The sequence below is a fragment of the Heloderma suspectum genome, chromosome 2 (assembly GCF_057233095.1).
Source record: "Heloderma suspectum isolate Gila_16-S chromosome 2, 16-S_ref, whole genome shotgun sequence".
NCBI lineage: Eukaryota > Metazoa > Chordata > Lepidosauria > Squamata > Helodermatidae > Heloderma > Heloderma suspectum.
In genome coordinates this window covers 107154948-107167418 of record NC_139459.1, presented here as the reverse complement: position 1 = coordinate 107167418, position 12471 = coordinate 107154948, and the positions used below count along the sequence as shown (strand labels likewise).

The following is a 12471-nucleotide window of genomic DNA, read 5'->3' as shown; positions in this document are numbered from 1 at the left end:
TAGGTTTTTTTTTCTAGCCCAGCAGAAGGTGTTTTGACCAAACACCCCTGTCGCCCAGCCATGCTTTAACGCAAGCTGTTTTTGAAAAGTAGTTTGCCATGTGGCATCAGGGGCTGCTGTTGGATAAAAATAAGTATAAAGCCTTCTTATGCTATGGAAACAGTTTCATAGTTCTTTGGAATCTAGCTGTGATATAAAACTTCACCTGAGTATAATATGGCAAGTTACTGTGCTTACCTCTCACTAGTTCAAGTTTGGTTTTCATTTCAAATCACACTGCAGGTGTATTGCAGGGTCTGTTAACATGGCCTGTTGATTCCCAGTGCAGTCACCATCAATGCTGAATGCTCTGATACCTACTAAGGATGTATCATGGTATACACAGTAGAATTTGAAAAGAAAGAAAGAAATTATCTCAACTCCACTCATAAGAATTTATAAGACCACTTCAAGGCAGTGAACACACAATGTTCTTTCTTCCCACTTTTCTTCTCATTGATGGAGATAAGTACCCGCTGGAGGAAGAGAATGGAGGGCCCAGATGCAGTGTGGGTTTTACTATTGAAGCTACATACAGTGCAGCCCATATACGAGGCTGCAATCCATCTAGGAAGTTACAGTATTGAAAGGTCACACGAAAAGTAATTTATCACTAACTCTCAAGGCAACCATGATTTGATGTGCATTTTAGATCCCCCCCCCGGCCCCCCAAAAATTATTTGTCTCTTTCTTTCACTGATATTGTTTTCCTCTTCTTTGTGTAAATATCTTATCTTTGCTTATGGCTTTGGCCAGAATCAAAGAAAGCTTTGATAAACTGGGATTCTATAATAAGCATGATTTCCAGCAATGTACACTGTACCGTAACAGATTGAGCAGTACATTGCATTCATGTTCCTAAATTTGCAAGGCTCCTAAATCAAGTCCATGTGTGGAAGTCAGTTTCTGCCCAATCTAGAGGCAGTGAGGCGAGTTGAATAGTTTACATAGTGCATGAATGGCATTTCACAGAGCAACAGAATTCTTGCTGTGGAGCCCATTTGGCAGTTAGGGTGTTGCAAATGTTTTTAACCTCACACCTAACTTGTGCCACTGTTACACTGAAAAATGCTGTAGGTTAATTTTCTACTCAATCTCTGTATTGATAGTACAGTGTAGTGGTTAATTAATAAGCATCCACTGAAAAGTCGATCAAGTTGAATTTTTAAAATAAATGCCATGCTAAATGCCAAATACATCAGCAGAAATTAAAACTGCATGGGGGAAAAATCAGTATTTCATCCTTATAAGATCAGCAGGGCTGCTGAAGCATGTTCACAGTTTGAAAATACACTCAAGCAGCTCTTAAAGGAAAGGAAGTGTAGCTGAGTCTCCATATTGCTAGGAGTCTCTCCAAGATGCTGAAGATAGAAGCCAAATGAAATCTCACTTATTACACTCCCCCAGGAGGGTGTTTTTTTTAAGTGACACTAGATTTTTCTACCAGAAAATTGCCTCTCTACCCTTGAATGTAAGGAATTGTGTTCATCGTTGGGGGGGGGGGGGTTACATATAGAAATTTGCCTTCGTCAGTACCATTGATGCAAGGCAAGACCATCTTTTTTGCATCTGTGGCTTGCTGGAGTGTGAAGGTTCATGAATATTCTTTGGTAATAGATGTAGATTTTTAAGCTCAGGTTTAAAATGGTGTCAGCCTTCATTCTTATTGGAAAAGAAGTCATTCAGCGTTCACTATCCCTACAGCTTTCATTTCAGCAAAAAGTCACATATCCATGCAAAAGCATGGAGCCCAGTGGTGAATCTGTATAAAGGCCAGACTAAACATTCTTTTTAACACGCATAATGGAGCTATGCATGCTACTTCTATTTACTCTCCTGCAAGAGTATGTGGCTCTGATTTTGATCAGGACTGTGGCACTTCAGTAGAGTAGCCTTTAAGCTCCCCCTGCCCATCCCCTGGTTTTCATCATGAAATTCCACCACCACCCGGGGGGGGGGGGAGTAAAAAAAATGGCTCCATTGATTCCAATGAATGTCTTTAAAAAAAAAAAACAGCTTTGGGAGTGGGATGGAATTTCATGATGAAAATGGGGTGGGGGAGCTTAAAGCCTTCTCTCCTGAAGTGTCATGGTCCCAATCCAAATTGTGGATTTGGATTGCACACTTTCAGGAGAGTAAATAAAAGGAATGTGCATAGCTCTACTATGCATGTTAAAAGGAACGTTTAGGGTTTAGTTTGACTCTAAGGCCGTGTCATTTACGCATTTGATAGCATACAGGAGACCACTATTGTAACTTGTATAAAAAGAGAATTGTGAAACTTAACCTTGTTTGCATTTTGTGTTTTGAAACTTTGTCTAGTATCACCTGTTATGGCTGTTTTGTTCGAATGGTTAAACTCTTATTCTAAAGTAGTAGCATCGTTGATCGTTCTTATAGCTGAATTTCTGAAAATGTTGTGAAGTTGTCCTGCTGCTGGGTTACTCACACAATTGTCTTCTGGAATGATGGAATGGAACTCTTCCTACCAAAGACAGACAGCCAAAGCACCTTATCCTATCATTGAAAGTGTGTTGTATAAAATTTCTTTCAATAACATTTGTATTTCTCCCACCAGCAACCTACTACCATATGCCATGCCAAAACAAGAAAGCTGCTCAATTAGTGATCCTTCTTATATGTAAAATATTCCTTTTTGTTACTGGGTTTCCCCCCTCACTTTGTGAACCAAAGGATAAATAATACTAAATTCAGACTTTCCCAGGATCAGATGGCTGGATAACGTTCTTTGAAGCTTAGTAAAATAACTGGTTTGCAGAACTATTTACATAATCAATAGTGCTAAAATAGATATACAAACTTTGTAATTCACTAATCCAACATGTAATCCGACAAATTAGCCATATAATGTGGCCAGCCAGGGGCTCAATAAACTTCCTGATTTTGCTTCCTGGGACATCTCGGCAGTGAGGATAGAGGGGGAGGGGGAAACAGTTATCAGGTAGTGTCTGGCCACAATTCTGTTTCTATTTAAAAAAAATTAAATGATATGACACTCTTCAACAGTGGTTTCAACCAGCTTATAATAATTAAAGCACAATGTAAAAAGAGTGAATCACACGAAAACAAGATACAGAAGAGCAATAAAATAATATGAAACACCAGCATAAAATCTCAAAAATCAAAGAAACCAGGGATGGTATTAGATGCCCCTCTCAGGGAAATGGCTTCCAGAGATAGGGTGCTGTAACAGAAAGGCCCTGTCTCATGTCATCACCTCCTCATCTGAGAAAGTAGTGGGACTTGGAATAGGGCCTCAGAAACTGATCTTAACACCTGGGCAGGATCATGAAAGAACAGTCAGTCCTTCAATACATGGCTCATTTTAATGTGTTGGGTCACAAGTGTGCAGACTAGGAAAACAATCTTGAATTCATACCAGCCTTTAATTTGTGTACAAGTTCAAGAAGTGAGTTGACAGAGAACACTGACCAAATCTGGACCTATTGACTAATGCCTTTTTCATCCTGGTATCACTAGAGAACATTTCCGAGGACCCTGAGATGGATGACATTCATCCCAGTCCCTTAGAGTGGTACTGGCAGTAGCAGCCTATGCCACAGAATGTATTGCAACATTTGGTAGCCACTGATTAGTAGTGCAGTGCCGAAAATTTCTCCTACATTTTTTTCAACCATTCTCATTCAATTTGAGAGAAAAGAAATTCAACGGAGGAGAAATTTCGGAGAAATTCTCATGGGTTGGGTTTGGGGTTCTTGTGCTTACCTTAATTAAGAGGTGGCTGAGGAGAATGTGCAGGTGTCCTGTCTGTCATGGTGCAGTAATCTCTCTGGCAGCCTCTAGCCTCCTCCATTTCCCACACTTCAGTAGGGATGTACGAAACACCTACCTGGCTCCACGCCGGGCAATCCGCGGTGGGGGGGAGGCGCTCCGTCCCTCCCCCCGGAATCCTGCCCGGCTGGCTCTGCTCCGTGACCAAGCCACAGAGCCTCCAGCTGGCTCCAGCCGCCCACAGCCGGACAGCCATAGCCACCGCCATTTGCGTCCCTGTATTGAGCCATGATAGGCTACGTAAATATTTACATAGCCTAACACGGCAGGAGGAAAAATCCCAGTGTACGCAAAGGGTGGTAGCCGCCGCCATTCGCGTACGCTGGGTTCCCCCCCCCCCCGCCGTGATAGGCTACGTAAATACTTACGTAGCCTATCACGGCTATGAAGAGGAGGAAGCGAATGGCGGCCGCAGGATGGCCACCATTCTCAAAGCAGCGCGGACGGCAGCAGGTAAGGGCTCCGTTTCGCACACCTTTCGTGGGATGGGGGCGGCGGGGACTTTGTCCCGCGCGCCTCTCATGGGGTGGGGGGGGCAGGGGCTTCGTTCCGCAATGGATTTCGGGGGGCCGAATGCACTGGCATTCGGCCTCTCCGAGATCCGTCGCAGAATTCTCTGACATCCCTACACTTCAGTTAATGCCATCATGAGGAAGACATCACGAGGCAATTCCTCTCATGGGGCTTTTTCAGTTCAGAAAATGCAGGTGGGCTGGGAGGCTGCAGAGCAATGGAAATATATGTAATAGAGAGTAAAAACACACACAGCACCCCTGGCCACCTCCAAGTGATTAGATAAGCTCAAAAAGACCACCAAAAGAAATTCAAAATTCTGCCTCAGACAAGTGGAAGACTCAACACAGTTGATGCTGTTGCCATTTACAGAAGCAGTGCAATAAACCAAAAACCCTTAGAAGAAAAGAAAGAAGCTCTGCTACTACCCCTGCCATTAGTGAGCCCTCTCTGTGAGAAACTGTTGGAGAATTTCTCCTCCCCTAGGAGAGATTCGGTGAAATTGTCCCCCCCACCCCCCAATTTCTCTGCCCACAAATAGGCTGGTGAATTTTGAGAGGCCATGTCCACAGCTGTACTGATTAGTATGCCAGACAATCAGAAAAGGAGAGCAGATTGCCTTACTTAAACAGTGCAGGCCAGTGATATCATTCACTGAAGCATCCACAAGGGGTTTTCCTGGGGATTTCTAAAACTAAAGCATGGACAAGTAAGAACAAATGACTAAAATAAAAGTATTAAATTGTCCTGAAGTGAAGATTATTATTACATATTCAGTAAAACACATATTTTGCTTCTGTTTTGCACTTTAATTTAGAAATACTATGACAAATATAAGTAAAGAGATCTTTTCCTTGGACAGCCCTTGCAGCATGTGCAAGGGTAATCCATGTGAACTCAATGTAACCTGTCTGTAAGCAGCAAATATATTAATGAATTAATTTATATTAATTATATTACTGTTTGTTGAGTTCCAGTGAGTTTGGAGCACAATAAGCATAATGGAACTTTGTTTCTGTCACTGAAAGAGCTCTCTGGGGGCCTTCCTCAAGCTGCATATTTCTCTGTACACTTCCAAAACTGCATACCTTTCAGATATAATTGTGCCAACATACTCTTTAGGAGATAAATTTGAAATCACAGGCTTTGAATGACACAATACATTCAGAGGGGATCCTCCTGTTTCAATGGGAGTGAAATAGATGAAAAATTTAGGTCTAGTTTATTTATTTATTTATTTATTATTATTAAATTTATTAATCGCCCATCTGGCTGGTCACCCAGCCACTCTGGGCGATGTACAACATACAATAAAACAGTTTAAAACAATAAAATTCTACAATAAAAACATTTTCTAAAATACCCTAACACACCCCAAATGCCTGCCTGAACAACCACATTTTTAATGCACGACGGAAGCTCATTAAAGAGGGGGCATGACGGAGTTCCCTAGGAAGGGAGTTCTACAGAGTGGGGGCCACCACAGAAAAGGCCCTCTCCCTCGTCCCCACCAGTCTAGCTGTCCTGGCTGATGGGACAGAGAGAAGGCCATCTGAGGCTGATCTTGTTAAGCAGCCTGTCTGGTGCTGCTGGAGGCGCTCCTTAAGATAGGCTGGGCCGGAACCATATATTTATTTATTTATTTATTTATTTCATTTCTATACCGCCCAATAGCCGAAGCTCTCTGGGCGGTTCACAAAAACTAAAACCAAACAACACACAATAAAACAATTTAAAATATATAGAACATTAAAACCACAATATAACAATACAACCACAATAAAACCTAGCAGCAGTACAGGAGTTTAAAATACAGATTTAAAACAGCAAAGATAAAAATTTAGAAAGCTAAAATGCCTGGGAAAATAAAAAGGTCTTCACCTGGCGCCGAAAGGAGTACAATGTAGGCGCCAGGCGAACCTCACTAGGGAGCTCATTCCAGAGCCGGGGTGCCACAACAGAAAAAGCCCTCCTCCTAGTAGCCACCCGCCTCACTTCCTTTGGCAGGGGCTCACGGAGAAGGGCCGCTGATGATGATCTTAAGGTCCGGGCAGGCACGTATGGGGTTTTAAAGGTCAAAACCAACACCTTGAATTTGGCCCGGAAAACAACTGGTTTATATTTGGGATGTCTCATGCTAAACTGTTCTTAAGGAGCTACACAGAAAAGATGTTTACATGTCAACTGATGCAAATATTGGGTTGGATCCAGCTTAGCTGTTACATATATTGAAAGATTCTGTTCATGGGAAGCACCAAGATCCATTGGAGGGTCTCTGCTGGATAGGGGTGTACGGATTCTCCACCGTCTGTTCCAGTGGAGAATCTGTGTGGGGGGGAGGTGATCCGTTCCTCCCCCCCGGAATCCTCCAGAGCAGTTCCGCTTACCTTCCCGCCTGCCAACCAGAGCCATTCGCCTCCTCCCTGTCGCCGCCGATTGCCATGTCTTTTTAAAAAAAAGCGATCGGGAGGATGTGCCCATAGACTTATACGCAAATAGAGTCATGAATCTTGCGTATAATTCTATGTGTCCATAGGCTTATACGCAAGATTCACGGCTCTATTTTGCGTATAAGTTTATGGGCACATCCTGCTGATTGTCATTTTTTATTTTTGAAATAAAAACGCACTTGGCGGCATCACCAAGTGTGCCTTTGAAGATGTCAGTATTGAAAGAAGGGCCTCTCCCCAGAATCTTAAGTCTTTCAGGTAGCCTGGTCCCAAGCCATGTCGAGCTTTATAGCTCATAACTACGATTTTGAATTCCACTCAGAAACAGACTGGTAGTGAAGCTGTTGTTACAAGGGAGTCACGTGCTCCCTATAACTGGCCCCAGTCAACAGTCTCGCTGCAGCATTCTGGACCAGCTGAAAATTAGTCCAAATAAGATGTAACTAAAGCATGCGTGACTATGGCCAGATCAGACATCTCTAGGAATGGGCACAGTTGGCGCACTAAATAAAGCACAGAGTATCTCTGTAGTATGATAGAGTAAGCCCTTTAAGATATTTTAAAACTTTATAGCTTCCCAGAGATTATCTAGTCTCTTGCATTATACACTAGACTCTAGAGACTAGCTGAAAGTTTGAAGCAAGTGTAAAATCTTTAGCTATGGAGATGATAGGCCAATGCTTGTATTATGCATTCTGTTTGTATACAGAATTATTTTGCTTGCTAACACAAGCAATATCTTGAAATAGAAATCTTCAAATTGACTGCCCCAGAAGCCCATGGTGCTCTTTGAGAGTAGGTGATTTAGGGATTCTAGTTTCACCTGATACATTTTGCAGCACCGTAAGACAAATGTGAATGGCTGCACAGGACTAGCCAAAGACATTTTGTTGCCTGAGCCCCGCTTCCTCTTCCTTCATCACCACTCCCAATCTCCAGTAGACATCAGTGTAGCAGCTGACCTGCCACTCACTGCTTCTTCTCTCCAGGCAGCCATAGGAGCACCAGTTTTCTGGCCATGGCAAAAGATCTTTCCCCAAAGAGCAAGGCATTGTGGGGAGAGGTCTGAGATGGTGCAGGACTCAGGTTTAGGGGCACCACCACTGTCATTTTGCTGTGGTGGAAAAACTTGTTTTTCAGAACATTTTTTCCTCCTCTTGCTGATTCCAGGCAGGAAGCCATCTGAGATCTTGCCGCAATGCCTCACTCTGAGGAAGGACGTAGGGGTGGCAGCCAGCATTCCTTAGTGCAGGCAATCAAGGACAGCGGAGGTGCCAATCCACCCCCCTCTGTTCTGCCACCTGAAACAAGGATCTTACCCTGGCTCAGGACAGAGCTGATCCCATGGGTGCCAGATAGGAGCATGATTTTAAATTCCTCATGGAGTGGTGTCCCTTGCAATCTTTAGAACAAGTTCAAACCACTTAGGGAGCAATCCTATGTCAAGAGGTGACCGCATCCGAACTCAGAGGCAACCGCCTGTCCAATGCATGGCAGGAGGAGCATGGAGGGGATCTTCTCCTCCGCACTCCAGCCACCCTGCATTCACAGCTAGACAGCCAATTTCGTCTGTCTAGCCATGGGACTTCAGAGCGCAGGGTAGGGAGGCCGGACGACGCATAGGAAGTGTCGTACTGGCACTTCCGCACTCCCCGCCCCTCCCTGCCGCTGGGAACACCCCCCCTTTTCACAGAAACTGACCAATCCTGTGGCCATCTAGCCACTGACTAACAGCCATAGGATTGTGCCCAAAATGAGTCACCACATCTATAGGTGCCTCACCACACCTGCAGAGGCCACAGGCTTCAGCAACCACTACAGGCACATGTCCCAGGAGCACTTTCTTTCAGCCCTCCTTGCCCCATGCTCACCACAAGGAGAGAGCAGCCACTGGTACTGCCTTCTCCCTAACATAACTGCAGTCTTACTTTACTCATTAGAGGGGATATAGGAAGTCTTGCCCAACTGTTTGCCTTCCTTGCCTTTCATTTATGTTGCTTTCCCCACCCACATTCATCCAAATTCCAAAAGCAGGTCAGCTGAAGATCAATTCTTTACCCAGCTGGAAACATACAACCCTTTTTGTGATACTTATGACATATTTCCCATTTTTACTGTGGCTACATCCCAAACTAAGGATGAGAAAGGTGGAGTAGGGAAGCAGTGTCTTTTATTAGGACATTGTTTCCTTTTATTAGGACATGAATTTTCCTTTTCCATACTCCACCTATTATATAGCTGTGCTGATGTACACCATCTGGTCCACTGAGTTCCAAGAGCACTCATGGAGCATTACAAAAGGCCCTGCTTTGCTGTGAGATGTCCCCTATAAAACCTGCAATATCCTGGCTCAAGCTCCCACTGTCCCACTTGACATGCTGAGTGCAGAGGAAGCTATTTAAATAGTGTTACCCAAATGCACCATCCTCTTCTCTCACTCCTTCTGGATAACCTGGATCATTTCCACAACAGCTAGAGCGTATGCTGTTGGGATATCTCCTATTCAACACAGTAGTATTCTCTTTGGCCTGTTTGCATTAATGTTCAACTGCTTGGCATTAATTCGAAATGAATTGCATTCATTTTAAAGTGAATATATCCCTACCTGAAATGTTTGTTTGTTGCAGGTCAAATGTGACCAGTATTGGCCGAGCAGAGGAACGGAAACATATGGGCTGATCCAGGTGACCTTGCTGGACACTGTAGAATTGGCAACGTACTGTGTTAGGACATTTGCACTTTACAAGGTACTTTTGTGTTACGTATGCTATGGATATGTTTTGGTGGGGAGGGTGGGGCAGGGTTGTTTGAGAGATGCAGCATGTCTAAGGGTTTCCTTGAATGAAGAAATAACTGAGTCACAAGCAAATGTTGTACAGCCCTGCTTTAAGGAGAAGCTAGGAAAGGGGTATGCCACAGGGTGCCTGCAGGCACCAGTGTGCCCCCAGACACCTTTCCTGGCACCTGCCAAGATGCTGTAGCCGTCCCACTTTTTATTTGTTTTTTTAAAAAGAACAAATTTGAGATGGAGCATGTGAATGGGTGGTGATTGAAAGGGAGAGAGAAAAAGAAGGGGAGATGAGTTGGCTGGCAGAGCGGAGTAGCAGGGGGAGAAAAAAGAGCTTGCGTTCTGAGAAATCGGTGTCTGTTAGACAGTGCTGAAAACTGAGTTCAAAGGAGTTGTTTTGTGTGTTGACGCTCAGACTCCACCTCTGCTTTGTAGTCAGTCTTCTGGGCAGCTTACTTGTCCCTTTTGACTAGCCACACCTCAGATGGCAGCCATTTTGGGGTGGTGTCCGTGACAGTTTCTCAAATTGCCAAATGGGCCCAAAAAGGTTGCCTACCCTTCAGCTAGGGTCTTTGCATGATAGATAGATAGATAGATAGATAGATAGATAGATAGATAGATAGATAGATAGAAAGATAGATCGCTTAGTCTCCTACAACTGGAAATGACTCCTAGGGCCATGTAATCCAGCTTTTGCAATAGCAAGATTCCCTAGAATTGAATCTTATTTGACTGATGCCCATCCATTTTCCTCTCCAAAGCCTTCAGGGAAGAAAATTCTATACAATTCCACCATCTTTACATGAAGAGTTTCTTGACATTCAACCAAAATCAGTTTTGTGGCATCTTTTACGCATTGCTCTTAATTCTTCCCTCCATGATCCTAGTAAACAATTCCTTTCTCTTGTGTCAGCCTATGAATATTTTCACTTTGATCTCCTTTTTTCTAAGCTGAATACAGCAACATTTAGCTTTTCCTCATGCTAAATGGTTTATCAGCTTCACAGTAACTCCTGTACAACTTAGCTACAGCAGAAATAGTCAGTGTTAGTGCTGTGCATGCACTGTCCAGCACCATTGCTGAGTACTTTATTATTGTGACAAATCAAAGGCAGCTAGCTATTGAATATGGGTCACAGCTCTAGATTAACCACAGACTTGACTTCCTTGGCAAGTCAAGTCTCATGATGATGTGATACTATGTCTTCATTCTGAGGCATCACTGTGGCCTGTGGCATTAAGCAGTCATTTCAACCAAGGTTCTTATGTGGCAGAATGGATCAAGTGAGAAGAGAGAAGTAAGGCAGTTCCAGTTTACTGCCTGGCCTGACCATGGAGTTCCAGAACACCCTACACCATTCCTAGCTTTCTTACGACGAGTCAAAACCTGTAATCCTCCTGATGCTGGACCAATGGTCGTTCACTGCAGGTAAGTACAGGCTTTGCTGTAAAACCATTTCCAAGAATCATGGAAATGTCATCTCCCAATGTTTCATGATTTAGTATTCTAAATATTGCAGTATAACAATACATTGATTTACATTTATCTGCTTTCCCATTGTTTGACAGTTGGAATTATCCGAATACATGATAGTTGTAGTCATAGGCCATGATCCAAAAAACCATGAGCTAGCTCCAAGGGAATCCAAGGGAGCCTTTAGAGGTTTCTTTTTTGCTTTTGAAACTGAGAGGAGTTTCTAAAGCAGTTTATGTTAGGGTTTAGTGGGCTTATCTGTTCAAAGAAAAAAGTCAAAAGATCCAGATGCAAATCTATGCACATTTACTTTTAGGATCAAGTTGCATGTAGATCTGTGGATCTTAGCCATGAGGTACAGAGTCCTCCCATGCAGGATATCCATGTGTGCACTCAGGTTTTCTTATATTCCTTCCTGTAAAGACCTCCCATTGTGGCCTGCATGCATTGTCTTCAGACTTTCTGGAGCAGCTTTTCCAGTTTCAGGGGAGCTCAGGAGCTCCAATGTGTACTCAGGGTTGAGTATGGGTTGAGTGTGGGTTGTTGTTAAAACGTGGGTTGTTGTGTTGTCTGAACCCAGCCACACTAACAAACCATAGTTTGTTAACCATGAGCAACCCATGAAGAGAACCCATCGTTTGTTGTTGGATTGTGAACTGTGGGTTGTTTGTGGTTAACAAACCATGGTTTGTTATCACAGCTGGCTTCAGACAACACAACAACCCACAGTTCAACAACAATCCATGGTTCAATGACAACCCACACTCAACCCATACTCAACCTTGAGTGTGAGTTATCATGTTGTGTGAAGCCAGTGCCTCCCCTCAGACAAGCTATCATGTATTATAGCTTGAACTACACTGGAAACATTTCTGGGGAAAGAGACGGAGCAGGTGGTGCATGCACAGACCTTGGAATCCCTACATTTTGCTCTGCATACAGTTCTATTGATTGTCTGAAACCTTGGATATCTACCAAGTTTTTTGAATATATTTACTTAACTAGCATGAAACTTAATCTGTTATGGTGATTTAGACTAGTGCAGGTTTTGTGAATCTATGATTTGAAAAATCTATCTGTCTGAATCTATGTTTGTAAAAACTAGCTTCTCATGGCACATTTACATATGCTACACTTATAATTTTATTTATATTCATAGGACAGTATCCAATAGGGCCGCTCCACCTCTGCTGGTTCTGTAGTGCTCGTAAGACCCACCTCTTGCACAATGGGACTTTGGAACTTCTAAAAATAAACCTGAAAATGAGTGGAAATGCTCATTTCTGGATCAGGACAGGTCAGAGGAGCTCTCTTTTGAGAGCTCCACTGACCTTCCCTGTTCCGAAAAAGAGCATTTCCAGTCATTTTTGGTTGTTTTTAGAAGCACTAAAGCC

The 12471-nt window shown here is 43.3% G+C and overlaps 1 protein-coding gene across 1 annotated transcript in view; it reads left to right on the top strand.

The window, feature by feature from the left end:
- The window catches only part of PTPRD (protein tyrosine phosphatase receptor type D), a 592319-nt gene that overhangs the window by 525010 nt on the left and 54838 nt on the right, over positions 1 to 12471 (top strand). The window contains exons 27-28 of the mRNA XM_084834479.1: positions 9443 to 9562; positions 10878 to 11032. Of these exons, the coding sequence (XP_084690605.1) occupies positions 9443 to 9562; positions 10878 to 11032 (275 nt within the window). The remainder of the gene's footprint in view (positions 1 to 9442; positions 9563 to 10877; positions 11033 to 12471) is intronic.